Genomic DNA, 21,129 nt, shown 5'->3' with positions numbered 1-21,129 from the left:
ACAAACTGTTGCAGTAGTACATTAAAGTAAATAAGTTCAAAGGGGCGTTACTCCTAGAAAAAAAATTGAATCGCAATTTCCCGTCGATATGCACAACTACATAGTATGTCCTTATTATCTGAAAAGGTTTCGTGAAATTCTGTTGTGTGGTTTGAGAGGAGTTGCGATGACAAGAAACAGGACTGACGGACTGACGGACGGACGGACGGACTGACAGACGGACGGACGGACGGACGGGTCAAAAACATTATACCCTCCGCAACTTCGTTGCGTGGGGTATAAATACATGAAATGAATTCAGTGGTTATACATTGTACCTGAAAAATTAATATGTTATGGTTTTAACCAGTTTGAAATAATTCTCAAATTGCATAGGGCAGCATATGTTTATCTGCATATCCTGGTTACTTAGTGGGTATGTCATATAAAGACCTTATTTTACAGTAATGTTCTGTTACAAGACTAGGCTTACCTGCAGGCATTAGTTTAAGAAGAGTTCTGGCAGTATCCCTAAGTTTTGGAACTTGAAGTGAACAACCTAAATCTGATAACTGGAACATAAACTTGGCATACTTAGCTGTATTTGCCATTATCTACAAAGCATAAAATACAAAGATTATTCTAAAACACTCTCAAATTGTTTTCTCAGGCAGACATACAATGCATACATATGCATATAATGCTTTGACCAATCTGTATACACAAAACATAATCAAATATTTCAATTCTTATAATTAACCTGAACTTTTAACCAAATATGAAAAAAAGGAGGCTGATAAATGTTCTGAAGCACTTGTGACTCCACACATAACAAGGACATTTGCCAAGCAGCCCAGTGGTTGTGACTTTTTTTTATTGTCTCAGTTTTACGTTTTTTCATCACATTGTACTGGGAAGCTCATTAGGTATTCTTTTACAAATTAACCCTACTAAGTTACATTCCAAATAACTATTCTTTGAAGGATGCTTCAAGTATGAACGAAACATCCTCTGCATGAATATTGCTTATAATGTAATTATAGAGCTGTCATAAAGCATGTATTTAGGACTTGAGAGATGCTTTACAATTAAACATGTTCCCTTCTCTGTATAGTTATAGTACACTTACCACACCAGGCAAACAGTTTTCAGCCTCTATATTAGGACCATCAAAGGTATGATGAGGTGAACCAGCTGAGCTATCAGAACTACTATCTGGACTAGATGGCATGTTATTTCCTACTTGTACTAACTTTGCTGATATCAACTAAAACAAATATAACATACAAATTACATGAGTATTCTTTCAGTTGTTCTGTCATATTTCTAAAACATAAACTCTCTGGTCTGCTTCCTTTTTAAGTCAGTTGGTAATAAAGTCCAGGCTTTTTTTGTAAACTATTAAGTCATATCACAAAATTAATAACTGTAAAAGTGTTCTGGACTAGTAACAACTATATACCTTTTTTTTTTTATAATATTCAACACTTACTCTTCTTTTTGTTCACCTGATGAGTACATAATAAACTGCAACAGGACATAATTCAGCATCTTCAAAAATAACCTTTGTACATAAATTCTCTGTTGAGATAGCTTTTAGTCAAGTTAGTTAGAAATACCAATATTCTTCATAAAAGTTTCAATATTGGCATGGATCTAATAGACTTTTGAAGTAAAGAAAGATTATTTTTTACATGTGCATAAACAAATTATTTTATTTTATTATGACTTACAGCTTTTTCTCTCAATGGCACTTGTAAAATTAATCTTTTATCCTCCGCTGGATCTAATAGTTCATTATTCACATATAAATCCACTTTTATATTACTGCTCAATTTAAGTTTATATAAAATCTGTCTTCTAACTTGTCCAATAGTATCATTTGAATGCGACCAAATTTCAATATCTTCCATCTGACGACCTTGACTAGGAAATCGAACAATTAGGGTCACTAATTTTCCTCTACATGCCCTGAAAAAAAGATTTTTTTTTTTAAAGGAATAAAATTTAAAGACAACTTTTTATTTTCTAAATGTTTTAATCCATGAAAATAAATACAGGGCTCAAGAGTTTTGTTTTAGCAGCTCATGTTTTGTGATTGACAAATATATAATTCTGTTGATATGTTGATGTTAGATTCTTCAGACTTAAAATTTTGTAAGTATTACGGAAACATAAAAAACATCAGCCCTAACAACATTTTAACTTACTTAGTCTTCATATAGATCCTAAATTTTTCTCTCTGAAATACATGTAGCTTGACAATCTATAAAATAATCAGCACTGCTGTGCTGTTCCTTTTTGTTTTCAAGTTGTCTCTGCATTACATTTTATTTAATATTTCATTGGAACCTTTTCAGTATTCGTAATATGAAGTTAATTACATCAAATATCTGAAAGAGTTCAAATCTCAACAACTAAATTTCCCATGTAATTTTGACTAACCTGCTAAGAGGTAGAATTGATCTCTCATCAGTATAAGCCTCATCACACTCGGCTACATACTCCTTCAGCACGGTCAACACCCGAACCATCCTGGATGTCTCCTGCATCACTCTATTTGTACTGTCCTTGTCCTTCTCTAACACAGACACAGTATCATATAAAGCTTTTAACCTATCTACACATGACTGTATAAAGTCATCATGGATATCCACTTGGTTCTGTTGTAACCGGGGACCCAAGTTTGTAAAAATGTCTTTTAATAATGTTATGGCTTTATTTGCAACATCATCTGGACTAAGTAACACAGCCTGAAATTGAAGAGACATGTTAAAATAGGCTTTAACCAAGGTCAATTGGTTTGATTTTTTTTTTTTTCATTCAAGAACCTAAATGCAGCTTCCGTATTATTTTCTACTTTTATGAAGCTATTTTCATATAGACAATATAGGAAAGGTGTACTGACATAAAATAAGGACTCTAAACACTTTAACTTCAAATGGAGCTTTCGTTAGTAGAAGCCACATTAATTATGTGTATCAACGGGGATAAATGTGAAAGCATTAAATAGATTTATATAGATATGGCAACCATGGTAACCGGCGGTAAAGTTAACTGAATTTGTTAATGTAGTTATTTTTGTTTGCACTTCCCTTTTTCATGGAAGGTTTTCTTATTAGCACTTCCACATTTTTCATAGAAACAATTAACATATAGATCAAAACACTATTTGGTTCTTTTGTTTGTGAAACAACTTTAATGTTCATTTCAGCCTTCAATCAGTTACAATTTCTTCCTTTAACTCTTTTTGTAAATTTCCTGGATTTCTTTTTTGAAAATAATATTTCAAATGAAAAATTTCCAAGGTTTATATTTAGAATACATGTCATTTCAAATTTTCTGGTTTTCTATTTATAACAAGGAAATTCTATTGTTCATAAATGTTTATAAGTACATTTAATAACTTCCTTAAAAACCTATTTATAAATATGCTATTCCTTCAATGTATTTATTAGCATAATATAAATACTTTCATCTAAAACAGCTGTTTACTTAACTGGTGTTTATCATAGTACAAAACTTTGTGGCCAATATCTGACAGTGACAAGAGTGCACATGTTGAAATGTCTCGCCTTCTTTACTAATCATTGATATTATGTTGATAGTCCTAAATATAAAGCTTTATTACAACTGTCATATAAGCTAAGTTAACCAAGAATGCTAAACATTGACCAATGAACCATGAAAATGAGGTCAAGGTCAGATGAACCATGCCAGGCAGCCATGTACAGCTAACAATTCTTCCATACAACAAATAAAGTTGACCTATTGCTTATAGTTTAAGAAAAACAGACCAAAACGCAAAAACTTAACACTGAGCAATGAACTGTGAAAATGAGGTCAAGGTAAAATAAAACCTGTGCAATTGACAAATAGATCATAAAATATTTCCATACACCAAATATAGTTGACCTATTGCAATTAGTATTAGAAAAAAAGACCAAAACTAAAAAACTTAACTTTGACTTCTGAACCATGAAAATGAGGTCAAGGTCAGATGACACCTGCCAGCTAGACATGTACACCTTTCAATCATTCCATACACCAAATATAGTAGACCTATTGCATACAGTATAAGAAAAACAGACCAAAACACAACCAGATGCTCCGCAGGGCGCAGCTTTATACGACCGCAGAGGTTGAACCCTGAATGGTTGGGGAAAGTATGGACACAACATTCAAGCTGGATTCAGCTCTAAATTTGGATTGTGATTAAATAGTTGACACAGCATAGGTTGGTGACACAGAATGAATGTGGTCTAATGAACTTAAAAAATAAAAATTCGCTATGCTGTTGAATATTAATCCTCTCAAAAAAATGTTTGAAGAAATTTTCTTTTTATTTATGAAATATGAAATGAGAAAAATTGACCCCCCCCCCCCAATTTCGTTTTCACATCCCCCTTTTCCTTATTCCAAAACTGATCTCAATTCAAATTTCTAATGGAGTTTGCAACAATAACTGCTCATTTAAATACATCATAAAATATTAAAATGTAAAAAAAGTGCTTTTTATCACTGAATGGTAAAGATTGTTTTAATTTATCAGTTGGTAGTAAAAGTGAAAATACATTGTATATTGTATAAAACAATGATTTAAGTTGATTCAACTACTATTCTGGACAAAGAAAGATAACTCAAATTTTCAAAGAATATTGAAAATATCTTGCTACTGCACAAATATCTATTCTGGACAAAGAAAGATAACTCCAAATAACTGAAAATTGATTTGCTATTTCACAAAATTGTGCAATAAGATATTTCTTGCTATTGCGCAATACTGTCAATTGAAGATTTCTTGCTATTGAACCATACTGTGCAATTGAAAATTTCTTGCTATTGCACAATACTGTACAATTGAAGATTTCTTGCTATTGCTGAATACTGTGCAATTGAAAATTTCTTGCTATTGCACAATACTTAATATAATAATTTTGAATCCTGTTTGGACCAACTTGAAAACTGGGCCCATAATCAAAAATCTAAGTACACGTTTAGATTCAGCATATCAAAGAAGCCCAAGAATTTAATTTTTGTTAAAATCAAACTTAGTTTAATTTTGGACCCTTTGGGCCTTAATGAAGACCAATTTGAAAACGGGACCAAAAATTAAGAATCTACTAACACAGTTAGATTTGGCATATCAAAGAACCCCAATTATTCAATTTTTGATGAAATCAAAACAAGTTTAATTTTGGACCCCGAACTGGACCAACTTGAAAACTGGACCAATAATCAATAATCTAAGTACACGTTCAGATTCAGCATATCAAAGAACCCCAAGGATTCAATTTTTGTTAAAATCAAACTAAGTTTAATTTTGGACCCTTTGGACTTTAATGTAGACCAATTTGAAAACGGGACCAAAAATTAAGAATCTACATACACAGTTAGATTCAGCATATCAAAGAACCCCAATTATTTAATTTTTGATGAAATCAAACAAAGTTTAATTTTGGACCCTTTGGGCCCCTTATTCTTAAACTGTTAGGACCAAAACTCCAAAAATCAATACCAACCTTCCTTTTGTGGTCATACACCTTGTGTTGAAATTTTATAGATATCTATTCACTTATACTAAAGTTATTGTGCGAAAACCAAGAATAATGCTTATTTGGGCCCTTTTTTGGCCCCTAATTCCTAAACTGTTGGAACCAAAACTTCCAAAATCAATCCCAACCTTTCTTTTGTGGTCATAAACCTTGTGTCAACATTTCATAAGTTTCTATTAACTTAAACTAAAGTTATAGTGCGAAAACCAAGAAAATGCTTATTTAGGCCCTTTTTGGCCCCTAATTCCTAAAATGTTGGGACCAAAACTCCCAAAATCAATACCAACCTTCCTTTTGTGGTCATAAACCTTGTGTTAAAATTTCATAGATTTCTTTTCACTTTTACTAAAGTTAGAGTGCGAAAACTAAAAGTATTCGGACGACGACGACGACGACGCTGACGCCAACGTGATAGCAATATACGAAGAAAATTTTTTCAAAATTTGCGGTCGTATAAAAACTTAACTATAACCACTGAACCATGAAAATGAGGTCAAGGTCAGATGACACCTGCCAGTTGGACATGTACACCTTACACCTTCTTAAATATAAAGCTTTTAAGAATTTAGCTAACACCGATGCGCCACCACCACCACCGGATCACTATCCCTATGTCTAGCTTTCTGCAACAAAAGTTTCAGGCTAGACAAAAACTACACACCCAACCCAATCTGAGAAGAAAGCTAGCTGATTCACCGTAGCAATGTTGACTACAATACCGCTTAATTGTTTAATTATCAGTAGATTAAATTCAAAATAAACTGTCCACTGAATAAAATTGAGAAAAGGATCATCTAACACATAGACTTACCCGCCATAAATAGTCTAACCCTATTAACTCTAAATCATCAATCATATGGCCACCTCTTCTCTTTGCTATTAATTTGTTCTCTTTCAAATTTACATGTTTGAAAAATCTTTCAAAACAGCTGAAAAGGAAAACAAAACATCATTAATACAGTCAATCATGAACCTAGCTGAAAATTGTAGATAATACTCTACAATAGTTCAGCACCTGTTTAATAATTATTTTCTTTATTTGGCGTTTTATAGTCAGTCAATTAATATTCTAATAAAGAAAATCTTTGGGCTAATCATTTTGCTAAACAAATAATTTGAACTTTAGCATAATATCATTATATCAGATAATTTCAGAACTCAAAACTGACTTTCATATCTTTTGAACAGTCAAGAAAAGAAAGTTGCATTAAAACTTACTTCATGCCATTTTCAGTGAGAAGACTGGGATCCAACTGTAAAATATTTTGTTCAAAGAAATCTCTTGTTATTTCTGGATCAAGGTCTGGTTCTTCTCCCATTAACTACAATAAGAATGTAAAAAGATATAAACAGGCCTAAATAAACACAAAATTGCAAATATTTCATGCTAAGTAATATACAAATTTAAACAATAAATCAATACTGTACATTCTACAAAGTGGGAATTATGATGAAGGACAAGAAATTGGGACTGAAAAGTTTATGTTGAGTAAGGACTGAAAAGTGTATGTTGAGTAAACTTTAAAACAAATCACCCACAGATCCCATTTACAATTATTGTCATGATTTTTAAACATGCAGAAAGAGTGACACTCAACTCTTAAACCAGACACAACAAAATCATCTCTTAGGTAAATTCAATTAATATATGCTGAAAGTAAAACAGTTTATAGATTATTTTCAATAAATAAGAACATGATTCCTGTTCAAGTCTAACATAGTTGTTTGCTGATGTATGACTGTGTGAGCACGTAAGCGTGTGAAATGTATTGTCATAGGGTGATTCAGAGCTTGGTGCAAGGTAATACTAATTTACTGATGAACATGAATATCAGGAAACGTTGAGGGAAACCTTAATGAGACATTGATACAATAACAGACATACAACTTGTGTTGTGTGGTTGCTGAAACATGGGATGACCCTATTTCTTTAAATTCATAAATGAAGACTATCATTTCATTGTTTCTACTTTATATAATTGTGATATTGTCTCCTGTAAATCTATCTTATTTTAAATGTATTTATCAAAGTTGTACAAAATCAACCATGTAAATGTTATTTGTTTATAGTTAACATGTGTTTGGTTAATTATAGTAAGGTCGGTTCAATTGGGATATTGAGTTTATGCATGATTGAACTCAGATGGTTTTAAGTCATTCGAGTCATTGTGGTTATTTGATAAATATTTTATGTTCGTTTGAGTTTACGAGTTAGAATTTAATTCTAATTGTTCTTATATGTGATACAAAACCGTTTTCAAATGCTTATACAAGATACTTCATATATTTAAATTACCTTAGCAAACCATTTAAAACAAGACTCTCTGTCAGTTCCATATATAGCATTCTCAGCTAAACATTGCCAAATCTGTAAAAATAATTAAGAAACAAGTAGAAGACAGCTCATTTAATATAATTCAAACTATGTTAACAATTCATTGGACAGTTATATTAACTTTGAGAAAACCTCAGATGATCATGTCTTCATATTGCTTATTTGCAATAAAAAAAAACCAGCATTTTATAGAAGAAAATTATAATTTTTCTCAACATACCTGTCTGGCTTGAGATTCACACAACCATAACTGTCCATCTTTTAGAAGGAACCTAAAACAAACATGATAAAAACAATCAATAAACAATAACTCATTCCTCTCTTTAAATTACAATTAGACGACAGTGATTTTTGTTGGTTTATTGTCCAATGACATTTAAATTTCATACATATTCAGGCTGATTAATTCGGCAAATTATATCATGTATATTGGTCAGATGATAGATGATATTTTGGTTTTTTTAATGCTTTTTTCAAGCAACATGGCTTCAATATTTTAATAAACAGTTTGGTCTCAATTTACTATGTATTAAACGCAAAAAATTCTAGCTGACTATTTGTTTCCTTTATTCTGAGATATACAGACATCATTTAAAACAAATAATCAGAAAAAATATATAAGGAACAAACCTCATAAACTTTAATCTTTCTTGTATTTGAACCACATGATTAAATCTACCATCAGGTAAAATGGTGGCTGGATCCAAATCTGGGTGCTCTGCAGATTAAATTTAACAATCATAAACTGATTAAAGTAATACAACAGGTAAACAAGAGGCTGTCACAACGACAGCAAACCAGATTTATTAACATTTATTTGTGTCCTGCCAATATCACAAGAACCATAACTGATGAACGGTGAAAGTGAAAATCGTCAATATCAAATATGACCTCCATTTTGTCATCAGTATCAACATATTAAAATTTGAAAAGCTTAGGTTGAATGGTTCATGAGTAAATGCAACAACATGAATGGAAACGCCATTTTTCGATCTTTCAAGAACCATAACTCCTGAACTAAAGGTAAAAGTCAAAATCAACATTATTGAACTTGACCTCCATTTTGTCATCAGTAAGAACATATTAAAATTTGAAAAGCTTTGGTTGAACAGTTCATGAGTAAATGCACGGACACGACTGGAAAAGCCATTTTTCACTCTTTCAAGAAACATAACTCCTGAACGGTAAAAGTCAAAATCGTCATTATTAAACTTGACCTCCATTTTGTCATCAGTAACAACATATTAAAATTTGGGAAGCTTTGGTTGAACAGTTCATGCGTAAATGCACGGACACGACTGGAAATGCCATTTTTCAATCTTTCAAGAACCATAACTCCTGAACGGTAAAAGTCAAAATCGTCATTATTAAACTTGACCTTAATTTTGTTGTCTGTAACAACATATTAAAATTTGAAAAGCTTTGGTTGAACGGTTCATGAGTAAATGCACGGACAACATTTGGTTGCCGCCCGCCCGACCGCCCACCGTACATCCCCAAATCAATAACCGACATTTTTGTCACAAAAATCCGGTTAAATATAATGCAACTCATGAATCAACTACAATTCACTGCAATAAACTTCATAATAAATTGATAAAAATTCCAGAATGGCTAACTGTATGCCGAAATTTAACTTATACATTTAAAGTTTATAAACTGAGCAACTCTTACATCAAATATCATTGAATCAAGAAATTAAAAGCTTATTCACCTTTAGCAAATACTCTTGACTTCTCCATATATTCTGACAGATTCTTGGCCACTAACATAACAATAGAATGTGTAGACTGTAACTGGTTGATAACATTATTCCTGTAGTAAACATGGGGTGTCCTAGGGGGTGCATGAGGAAAGTTCTGTGGAGCCTGAAATTCAAATAGTTATGTACAAGTACAACTACAAGTAAATACAAAGACAAGTTAAAAGTATGTATCACACAGAATGTATGAAACAAAGCCTTTTACATTTTAACATCATTTTAGGCATTTATTATTGATTTGCAAAGCAATTTCTTAGTTGAGTATGAAGGTAAAGTAGAGTTATCATGTAACTACACTATACCAAACATAGAATTCTATCTTAAGCACTTTATCAACAATATTCTTCATATCTCTATAACTAATTTTACTCATTTGTTGAATAATTTAAAAATACATCCATAGTTTACCTCAGGAAACAGTTGGCATATTTCTCTTATCTGTTTTAAAGCAGGCAGCACCCATTTATCATTTTTCAACTCATCTACAAACTTCCCTATCCATGTCATCTTCTGTTGGTCTCTATCCTACGAAAGATAATAAAATTTTAAAGAAAATGAAAATCCAAATACAGTGTATGTCATGGCAAATGTACATTGAGATAAATTTGACCTACCAATAGTCTGTTACATTTTCCCTTCCAACTTATTTTCAGGGCATTTATCTTGAAGAGTCAAACCTTATAAGACATCACTTTGTTTTGTTTTTTGAAATTGGTTGTTATTTGTGATATACGCATTGCACATCTGCTTTTATCTATGCTATAGAGTATATTACTCAAGTTTTCTCTATAACACGTATTTACCTATCTCAAGACTTATTGTTTACCTTAAAGGATTTTGAACAAATAATTATATTTTTTTTTTAATAGTTTCTGAATACAGATATTGTAAGCACCTGTGAACAGCTGTAATCCAATATTTTGATATGTGCTGTGAGAGCCTGGTCCATGATATCTGTAGGTACATCTTCACTATGGGCAAGGTTCCATAATAATCCTAATACTTTATGTGCCATCACACCCTCCTTATCATCCTCTGCTAATCGTCTTATTAATTCTAATAACTTTTCCCTCTGTTTCTTTGAAGCGTGTGTCCAGCTTCCCTGAAAAGATTTTGTATAAAAGTAACTTTATAATTCTATTTTCAATTTAACTCCAGTGGCAAACACAGATATAATCATGATTTCTTTAAAAATGTGAATTATTTAAAATAGTCAAATAATAGTACAAAGATAAGAACTTTCAAAGAGTTAAAATATTGGAATACTAACTTGGAAACATTCAAACAAATGGTCTAATTGTTCTGGCGAGAAATCCCAGGCAAGTTTGGCCAACAGATCATGAACATTCTTCACTATTGCATCATGTTTTCCTGACTGAAAAAGAAATGATAATAACTTACACAAATGTGAACTTTAAAAACATAAAATATACAGTGGCAAATAAACATTTTTTATGAGAACATGCTATTACACTCGATATGAAAATCACCTGGGTTCATTTTATCGGTGTTTTAAAGAACAGCAGTCAGGCTATTTTAAATCTTATTTTCTATGCTAGTTCATTTAAAATTTAAATGATGTATTTTGCCAGGCGTTTTGCAATGACATTTATTTATCAACCATAAAAGAATGAAAATTTTTAAAGGACCATTTATATGTCAAAACAATTATTGAAAATATGTTAATTATCTTGGTATTATTCTTTAAAATGGTCAAATATTTAAGCACAAAGGACTATCCAGTACAAAAATCTTTAAAAAAAAATCTGTTTCAAGATTTTTATATAATTACAATATAGTATGACAACATACCTGAGCTTCCCAAAGTTTGTCCAAGTCTTCAGATGTCAACGCTTTTTCCTTAATCATAAATCTGAGTATTTTCTCCAGCTTTTCAACATATTGTGGCTGATGCAAGCTGTCTCTTAATACTATTGTTAAAACCTGATTATTCTGAACCCAGTCCTGCAAAAGAAGGTTGGTTTTGTTCATTCCTTTTCTTTCTAGTTACAACAAAATTCTGATTTCAAGGTTTCCAATGTCTTTTAGTTTAAATCTAGTGCACACCAAGTGAGTATAAATAAACTAAGCTTAAATACCAGGATTGAAATTTTATATTTACGCCAGATGCGCGTTTTGTTTACAAAAGACTCATCAGTGACGCCAGAATAAAAAATAAGTAACATTAAATATAGATGTTTTAATATTAATAAAGTCCTTTTGCTGTAAAACACTCCTAGAAAAATGCCAAGTTTTTGTTTTTTAAATTCAATATTAATAAAAAAAATTAAGATAATGTTATTTCTGACAAATAAAAATAAGCTAGAAGATGATCATGTTAAAAACCTTATACAAACTTATCTTTTATCAAGACAACTTGATATATGTTCTTTTTACAAATTTCAAAATTTAAGGCATATATTTTTTCTTCACAGGAACAAACAGAACAAACAGTGGAATTTGCCTACTTACTGCCATTTTTTCTGCTGTCAGCCATTCATCTTCATCCATAGATGAATGTCGACTAGATACATTGGATATCATTGATATTACTTTGTTAACTTCATTCAAGGCATTCATCTTTCCATTGAATGAGGAAATCTGAAGCAATCTGAAAGTAATAAAAAAATTAACTGAGCTCCTGTTCAGAAAGTGTTTGATACTAAAATACAATTTGTACAAATATCATTAATGACTTCCTTAATATAAATTAGCAACAAATGAAAAACACCTTTTAATCTATTCCCATTGATCCTTTTTTAAGTGGTTTAAGATTTTTAAATAAACATAAGTTTACAACCAAATTGTTCATATCAGCTCATTTCACTAATAAGACTTCCTACCTGAGGATCATCTTTAGTCTAAATATTTCCAGATTTTTAATGGTCTCTTCTTGGTCTGGGAGCCTGGAGACAAGTTGCTTCAGAGCTTTAATGATTGAGGATAAAGCATCATTCTTGGCCTCTGTTTTGGTTTCTTTCTTCAGTTCTTCATCAGTCAAAGAATCTAAAAACTTGGGCACTATTTCCTGTAAAATAATAAACAATAACTTGAGTGGTGAATAACAAAATACTAAAGCATAATGGTAATTTGATATAACTTAGCTTCCTTTTTTTAATTACAGAAAAAAACTCTTTTTCACAGACCAACAAAACGATAAGTGTAAAAAATATGAATATAATGTCATTCTAAATAGTCGATTGAAACCAATTTTTTATTACAGCATTCATTATTAATGACTTCTTATCCCAATCCTCATACAGTTGAATGACAGCCTTATCTTAACTATGATATACATTTGACAAATACATTCATTACATATTTCCACATATACTACATTTCTACATCTTTTTCAAATCTAATTACATCTTTTGTTACCAACTACTAAGAAATGTTTCAAGTCACATATAATAGTGAATCATTATCAAGACTGGTCGTCAGGAAACAAATTTGCCAATACGCCAACTTAAGTCTATTTTTAAGTTTAACTTACAACAATTGGCATCATATATTTCTCTACTGTATGTGGTGTCAGTACCTCATTACACTGTCCAAAGGGTCTGCAAAAAATAAGGTATTGTTCATTCATCATTTTTGACAATTGCAAGCAATGATTTTTACACGATTGGTAACAACTTGATGTACAGTTTTATCTCTCTATGTTTTCAAATTAAAGCAATTAAAAGTATAATTCAGTAATGCAGCCCATAAAAAGTGTCAGTGTTCAAGCTAGCAAAAAAGAGCAGTCTCCCACTTTCTGTCCCTACAATCTGTCCAATGCTTTTACAGCCCCAAAAATACAACAAAATCAATAAAACTCTTGAGTATAATGTCTTTAAAGATCAATAGTCCCCATTTTTTGTTAAATTGAGTTGGTTAACACAATAATGTGTGTCCATGAAGACACCATGCTCTGTTCCCATTGTTACATCTTTATGAAAAAGAACTATACAATTATTAAAGTCAAAACCACTTTTTTTGTAAATATTTTCTAAAGTTCAAATAATAATGAAGATGTGTACTAACTTTTAGGTTTTAAGGAGACAAGTGGGTTATACCTTTATGATATTTTTTGAATTAAGAATATATTAAATGCATTCAGTTATAAAATTAGGATTTATGAACTAGTATTTTCATACAAACTCAAGAACTGTAAAAGTGACGCTACAAAATTTGTATATGATCTGAGTTTTGAGGAAATACGCATTGTGCACAAGTTTCATAACATTTGGTTGTGGCAAACTAAAGTTAGAGAACAGAAATGAAAAATTCAGTATTTTTCTATTTGTAAGGGGCATAACTCTAGAACAGGAAAACTGACACAACTAAAATTTAAACTTGATCTGTATTTTGTTGTAATAAGCAATGTGAATAAGTTTCATAACCTTTTGGTTGAGGCTACTTAAAGTTAAAGAATGGAAACCACTTTTGGGAAGTGCAGACGTACGTACAGACCGACAAGAGTTAACCTTAATGCACCTCCGCTACGACTGGGACATTAACAATTCTAAATTCTAAATTCATCGCTTGAAAGTTTTTTTGGGCAAAATCAACATCCATCCATATGCTTTGAAACAAGAGATTAATACAGTTAAAATTCAAAGGTAAGCAGTTTAGTATGTATTAGGCAAAACTTTTAGGAATTTTGGTTCTCAATGCTCTTCAACTTCGTACTTTATTTGGCCTTTTTAACTTTTTTGGAATCGAGCGTCACTGATGAGTCTTTTGTAGACGAAACGCGCATCTGGCGTATATACTAAATTTAGTCCTGGTATCCATGATGAGTTTATTTACAACCACTGGGTCGATGCCACTGCTGGTGGAGATTTATTTCCTCCGAGAGTATCACAAGCCCAGTAGTCAGCACTTTTTGTGCTGACATGAATTGTCATTGATATGGTTATATTTATAAATTTACTGTTTACAAATTTTTGAATTTTTTGAAATACTAAGGCTTTTCTACCTCAGGCATAGATCACCTTAGCTGTATTTGGCAAAACTTTTAGGAATTTTTGTTCTCAATGCTCTTCAACTTCGTACTTTATTTGGCCTTTTAACTTTTTTGGATTCCAGCGTCATTGTTTAGTCTTTTGTAGACGAAACGCTCGTCTGGTGTATATACTAAATTTAGTCCTGGTATCTATGATGAGTTTATTTTCATATGCAACAAATTATCTCAGTTAATAATAACAGAACCTACTTTATAAGAGCAGCTACAAGTGGGACTGACATCTGTGGACCATCTTGAAATCTTTTCAACAGTATCTGGAAACCTTTTAGTTCTCCAAATCTGTTTACAAGATCAACTAACCAACCCTGAAAAGCCATAAAAAAACCAAATCATTTTAAGGTAAAGGTGTGATTAATCAGATTTTTTCTTTTTTTAGGTAAACAAAAAGAAGATAAAGAACAGTCATCGAAATGATACCATCAATACAAAACATTATTTATAATAATCTAGGAGATAAATATTTGTCATTAACATATTACAATACAAAAATTGTATAATTCTAATAATCTTGTCATCTTTAAACCACTTCCTCAATTATGAAAATCCTATAGTTTCATTTTCAGAAGAGAAAATCTTCCCAGTTTAACCATAACATTGACATGATCTGCTGTGCATAATTAAAGCTATATTTAGCTACAATGATGATCAAAATTTTTAAAAATAAATTGTGCATTCACTTTTTTTCTCAATCATGCTTTACAAACTCAGAATTCATCAGTATTAAAAAGTCAAATATTCAAAATTATTTCTGAAATTAAAACATCACATCAATTACTTTAATGTGCACACAAACAATAAAACAACAATGGCATATCTATTTGAAGTACATTTGAACAGCAATATCATTCATTTTGGATCTTGACTGAAAACCTAGTTCTTCATTTTTCCACAATAGCAAATAACATTTATAATTGCATTATAATTTGTAGAAAAATATTTACTCTGGGTGTCCTTGGATCAGGAGGCCTTGCAAACAAAGCATCATCAGGAAGAGTTACTCCAGCTTGTACAGATTCTGACTGCCTTGTTCCATTGTATGTGTGGAATCTAAATATAAACATTAAATCATTATTAAGTAATCTTTACAGGTAAAGATTTGCATAAATTTAAAAATCAACTTTTCAAGCTTATATTTGTCCAGCACATAGTGTCAGATAAAAAGAAACACTACATTAACTTCATAAACAAAGTATGAGAAGGTAAAAAAAGCTGCATATTTCATATAAGTCAATATTTGATTAGTTTGTTTATAGATGATTGGACTTACTTGCAGTGGGGATTCAGTACCATAGCTAATAGTTCTAGTAATGGGTACCAGTCCTCAGCCAGCTTGGCTACACACAGTTCTACTAACTTCTCTGCATTCTTTAAAATGTATCTCTATATAAAAACAAAATCTTTTTCAAAGATCTGAACATAAATAAGAACACTGAGGAAACATTAAATCCCATTTTTTTTTTTTTTTTATTATTCAATATTACAGTTTTTATTACTACTATTACTGCTCAGTTAACTCATAACTCATTCAAACATAGTACAAAGTCTTGGTCAAACGTGTGATTTTCTAAACATAAACAACTTAACTCACATGGATTTCATATTTCCATCCACTAACAGCTTCATCTGTCATTATCTTGGTAAATGATACTGTGAGTCCTTCTCTGAAAAATCTTTGGCAAGCTTCACTTCTGGTGTCCAACCCTACAAATTTATTCAACTCTATTTACATCATGGACAATCATATGTCTATAAATCCACTTCTATTAATATTTTAGGAAAATATAAATATCTTACATATATGTCTTTAGTAGCTACTTAAATGTGACTTATGTCATTCAGGCTACCTATTTACCTTCGATAAATATACATGATTCAGTGTAATTGTTTGTTTTAATGTAATGTTTATTAGCAATCCTGGTTATTTTTAATTCTGCATGGAATATCTTGAAGACTTGAATAGAGTGCATTATTATCACTTATCACTAAGTAGACCAGATTGCACATGTACCATCTTAATATAAAATTGAGAATGGAAATGGGGCATCTTGTCTATTTCAACCTTAGTTAAACGAAGTTGTACTCTGTGGTTTGTACAAACTATTTGTGACCATGTTGTCCTGGATAATGTACTGTTCTGAAGGGGAATCTATGAAGTTCTGTAGAAATTCATCTGATAATAACTGTACTTTACACTTTGTCAGTAGATTATTACATATATAATGAATTCAAAACCATCTATAATCACCAAATAGCATCACTTATATCTTGTTCAATAATATTATCAACATCTAAAAACCATGCTGTCTTACCATCTTTACAGAGTTTAGTAGCTGCTTCAAGCAAAATTTCAAGTTCTCCTTTTGGCAGTACTGGTACAACCCATCTAGGACGATTGATCATTTCATCCAGCCTAGCCAACTCCTGCACTGGAAATTCTGGTTCTTGGTCATCTGTCATTTCAACTGACCCATCACCTTGTCCATTTTCTGCTTCTGCTGGCGGTTGTGTTGTTGAAGTAGCAGGAGTCTCCTGTGGTGGTGGTGGCTGTTGCTGTTGAGGCTGCTGTGTTGACTCTGGAGGATTTGGGACATTTTCTTGAGGAGAGTCTCCTCCAGCCTGGCCTCCTCTCATCACTATTGTCATGGTCTAACCAGTTAGTGAATTTTCTAAAAAAAAAAAAGTATCTTTTGTTATAATAGATCAATATAAAATAATAAATATAATTTAAAATAGTGTTGTATTTTTTCCTAAAGCAGAGGATAGGACAAAACAAGTTAACTTACATATTAAGTTTCACCATTATCTAGACATTATGTGATATTGTTTCTGTCTAACAAATATCAGGGATCTCCATGGATGAAAATTGAACCATGGAGGAACTTTCACCATTACAAACCTTGTCTACGCTGTACAGTGTAGCGCGATTGGAAGTATTTTATCCCTCCATACAAGGAATGGTGAACATGCTAATTCATTGCTTATTTAAATTATATTTATTTGAATTTTCATTATAGAATTAGAAGTATCAATATTTTCATTTATTGCTGTTTTTAACCATTCAAATGCCAAGTCTTCATGGTCCCCCCTAAGGTCGAGAATGACAAAAAGCTGTCATGAAGGTCCCCATGCAGATTTCTTTTATTTTTGGTAATTGTTATGGGGGTTAAAAATCATCTGATGTGGAGCTTATTTTTAGTGGACACTGTCAAATTCAGAGCCCATTACCGGTATGGCTGATTTGCAGCAACAACAAAACAATTCGTACGGGTTATGTAAAAGGTTAAAGAGATTTGTAAAGCAAACGTTGACAATGAAAAGGTTTTTAATGACTTTATCTGGAAAAATTGATGCTGTGCAACATGCATCTTTCGAGTCTGAATAGAAACCGGAAACGCGGATGTATCAATTTGATTGTAATATACGAAATGAATTCGGAATTTAGATACGATATTTCTTTACAAGAAATATTAAGTTTTTACTTTTAAACTTTTAAGTAATTCTAAATTATCGTTACAGCAGTACTCGAGTTATTTGCGATGAAATAATATTTACTGTTTTGCGTCTTATTTTGTACTTCTTAAAAAAAGGGGGATGCTGATTGCGTAAGTCAAAATAAAGCACGTGTTCGACTTGTTAAACTGTTTTCTTTGTAACTGGATTAATTTATTAATTTATTTATTTAATCTAAATGATCATAATCATTTGCTGAAACTTAGTTGATTACTTCGACAAATGGATCGTCTATCCTCAGATAGTATTCTCCTGTCTGGTTTGTTGATCTACCTGTACAAGCTCAGGTACAAGTAATTAGCGATCTTAATCCGGTATACCTCAGGCGTTAGAACTGTATTGGATTATAACATAAAAAGCCTAAGGGTTATGCAATTACATGCATTTGATTATAATTGATAAAAAAATGGCGTCGGGCTACAAAAAACAATGAAATTTTGAACGATGGCGGAAGACAATATAACGATGGCGCAAGACATTTGAACGATGGCGGGGCTCCATTGTTAAACAGGCCATGGAGATCCCTGAATATGTACATTTGTACTTATGCTTCAATATTTCTTGTGTTTACTGTTATCCTTTTATGTATTAGTATAAGCTTCAGTTGATCTATTGACTGATAAAGCATTTGAAAATTAGGTTTACAAAGTCATGGTCAGAGGCAGATCTATAAAGAGAGGCAACAGGGTGTTTTGTGAGGAAAATTTGGTTGATTATATTTCAAATGGCAATCACTGAGGCATGACTGTAGCTGGGTCAGCTACAGTCATGCCTCAGTGATTGCCATTTGAAATATAATCGTGAGTCAGTGGCCTCACACACTTATGAAAATTTCTTGCTTTGCAACTGAGTTTTAGTGAAAAAGCAGTAAAAGATAATCTTCTAAGATTTTAACAAATAAATCTGTATTAGCCTGCATGTTTGATGGCGCAGAATTTAAAGAATACAGAAACAACAATAATCATTAATATTTGAGGTTTCTTGTTTAAACAGCTAAAGGATACTATCAATGATTATGGAACATAGCCAGTGTAACATTGTTGCTTCATGCTGCATACCTGTCAACTCACCCGTTTTTTGCGGGTGACACCCGTTATTTTCACCTCTCACCCGGGAGTTTTTCTTTACCCGGCGGGTCCCGGGAATTTCTAACATTACCCGTTTCACCCGGATTTCTGACCGAAATTGTTTCCGGTATTTAGAAGTAATACGACCTTCGGTTTTATCGGTCTTTTTCAATGTAACCAAAAGTCAAAATGTAGGACTGTTTACCTGAGCTACGTAACGATATGAAGAGACAACACAGCTACAAGATGAGTTCAGTGACTATCAGTTGACCCCATTAGATGAACTTCCACTTTGCACTTCCCCTGAAACTGACATTGGTACATTTTGAGGAGAAATGTCCAAGTTGCATGACATTTTTCTTAACAAGCCAAGATTCTTTGTTTTGTCAAAACTTGCTAAAACATTACTGGTTTTGCCAAACAGCAATGCAGACAGTGAGAGGGCATTTTCTTTAGTAAAGAAAATAGCTACAGAGTTTAGGGCTGATCTTAATAAGGATACACTGTGTGCTCTTCTTTCTTGTAAAATGAATACACATTTGCATTGCTATGAACTGAAACCAAGTGCAGTTCTTTTAAAGAATGCCAAGTCTGCTACTATGGAATATAACAATAGTCTGAAATAAACTTGTATACATGTTCTAACTGTTTCATATACATATTGACTATATTGACTATATAAATTATATGTAAACATATTTTTGTTCTTCAATTGAGCCCGCAAAATGTCGTACGCGTTATGACCTGAGATTTTTTTTCTCAATGCAGGTCATGACCTGACTTTTCATTTTCAGAGGTTGACAGGTATGTGCTGATGCACTTCTTTTTAATATGGCACTTCCACACTGTCTGATCTATGGACACATGTTTCTATATTTTTAATACATGGAAGTACCTGTTCATTGCTGCATAAATCTCTTTCATATAGATTGTCAACAATTATATGGTTTTTTTTTATTTTCTTCAATGAAATATCATTTGGACATTGAACATAACAGACATCCAGCTGCTGTATTTTCTGGTTCATTAAAATGAGCAGCAGCAAGACTTAGAGGGTCAACATCAAATGAAATTAATTCACATATACATGTAAATATGAAGAAAACAAAATATTTCTAAAATGTTTTCATGAGGGGCAAGTGGTCTTTTGGGGTGTTGGATTGTGTACCGTGGTGAAAAGACTGACCCACTAGGAAAGGATATACAACACAATGGTCAATAAAATGAAACTAAGCAGTATATATTATATATGGAAAGAACGCTGACTGTCACTATGCAATGTCTGTCATAATGTAAAAAACAACATGCTTAGTTTGTCCACATCTTCTAAATAAATAACCAAACTAATCATTTGCTAGAAATATTGGGAATATTGACTGTTATTACTCCATCATATCCCTGCAGTTTTCAATATCTAATAATATCCATCAAATATGACCTAGAAGTGAAATTCGCGTATACTGCACTCAATTCAAAACTGAATAATGTTGACGAGATTTATTTCTTCTTAGATTTACCCTTTCTTTCCAATTAAAATTTCATCAGTGTAATGACAAATGCATGAATACACCGAAGTTTCTGCGTCCATTCATTTCAAAACAGACATGCACAATGGCCGACTTTTCCGGTTTGTCAACTTTCATATTTAAATTTATCGCTGATGTCACCTGTGTCATACCTTAAAGTTATAAGATTTTATCAGATATGGGCTTTCTTTGCTTTCCTTAATGCACATTTGCAACTTTTTGGTCACTTGAAAGGCTAAAATTAGTTTTGTAAGTTTCAACGGAATCAAGTTGACATTATGGTAATGAGATCATCTCGTTCAGACGAGAGGTAGCTTAGCATATTTTAAATTAACATAAAAAATATATTTTGGCAATTTATCGTCAATAAAATTAAACAAAATT

At 31.9% G+C, this 21,129-nt stretch overlaps 1 protein-coding gene across 4 annotated transcripts in view; it reads right to left on the bottom strand.

Moving 5' to 3' along the window:
- LOC139516839 (ubiquitin carboxyl-terminal hydrolase 9X-like) overlaps positions 1-21,050 on the bottom strand; it is a 47,117-nt gene extending 26,067 nt beyond the window's left edge. For 2 of the 4 annotated variants that reach the window (XM_071307171.1, XM_071307173.1), the window contains exons 1-23: positions 20,898-21,050; positions 16,952-17,308; positions 16,231-16,343; positions 15,910-16,022; positions 15,584-15,689; positions 14,832-14,947; positions 13,125-13,191; positions 12,475-12,659; positions 12,104-12,242; positions 11,444-11,596; positions 10,902-11,006; positions 10,527-10,733; positions 10,040-10,156; positions 9,584-9,737; positions 8,500-8,587; positions 8,090-8,141; positions 7,831-7,902; positions 6,753-6,856; positions 6,346-6,463; positions 2,425-2,732; positions 1,713-1,950; positions 1,109-1,246; positions 473-593 (exon numbers count right to left, since the gene is read on the bottom strand). In XM_071307171.1, coding sequence (XP_071163272.1) covers positions 473-593; positions 1,109-1,246; positions 1,713-1,950; positions 2,425-2,732; positions 6,346-6,463; positions 6,753-6,856; positions 7,831-7,902; positions 8,090-8,141; positions 8,500-8,587; positions 9,584-9,737; positions 10,040-10,156; positions 10,527-10,733; positions 10,902-11,006; positions 11,444-11,596; positions 12,104-12,242; positions 12,475-12,659; positions 13,125-13,191; positions 14,832-14,947; positions 15,584-15,689; positions 15,910-16,022; positions 16,231-16,343; positions 16,952-17,285 — 3,148 coding nt within the window. In that variant the 5' untranslated portion in view covers positions 17,286-17,308; positions 20,898-21,050. Of the gene's footprint in view, positions 1-472; positions 594-1,108; positions 1,247-1,712; positions 1,951-2,424; positions 2,733-6,345; positions 6,464-6,752; positions 6,857-7,830; positions 7,903-8,089; positions 8,142-8,499; positions 8,588-9,583; positions 9,738-10,039; positions 10,157-10,526; positions 10,734-10,901; positions 11,007-11,443; positions 11,597-12,103; positions 12,243-12,474; positions 12,660-13,124; positions 13,192-14,831; positions 14,948-15,583; positions 15,690-15,909; positions 16,023-16,230; positions 16,344-16,951; positions 17,309-20,736; positions 20,867-20,897 lie in introns of those variants that run through there. The other 2 variants (XM_071307172.1, XM_071307174.1) reach the window with 1 other exon arrangement.
- Between the last annotated feature and the right edge of the window lie 79 nt (positions 21,051-21,129).

This window comes from Mytilus edulis, chromosome 3 (genome assembly GCF_963676685.1).
Source record: "Mytilus edulis chromosome 3, xbMytEdul2.2, whole genome shotgun sequence".
Classification (NCBI taxonomy): Eukaryota; Metazoa; Mollusca; class Bivalvia; order Mytilida; family Mytilidae; genus Mytilus; species Mytilus edulis.
The sequence above is the reverse complement of the archived record's forward strand: the minus strand, read 5'-3'. Positions and strand labels throughout refer to the sequence as shown.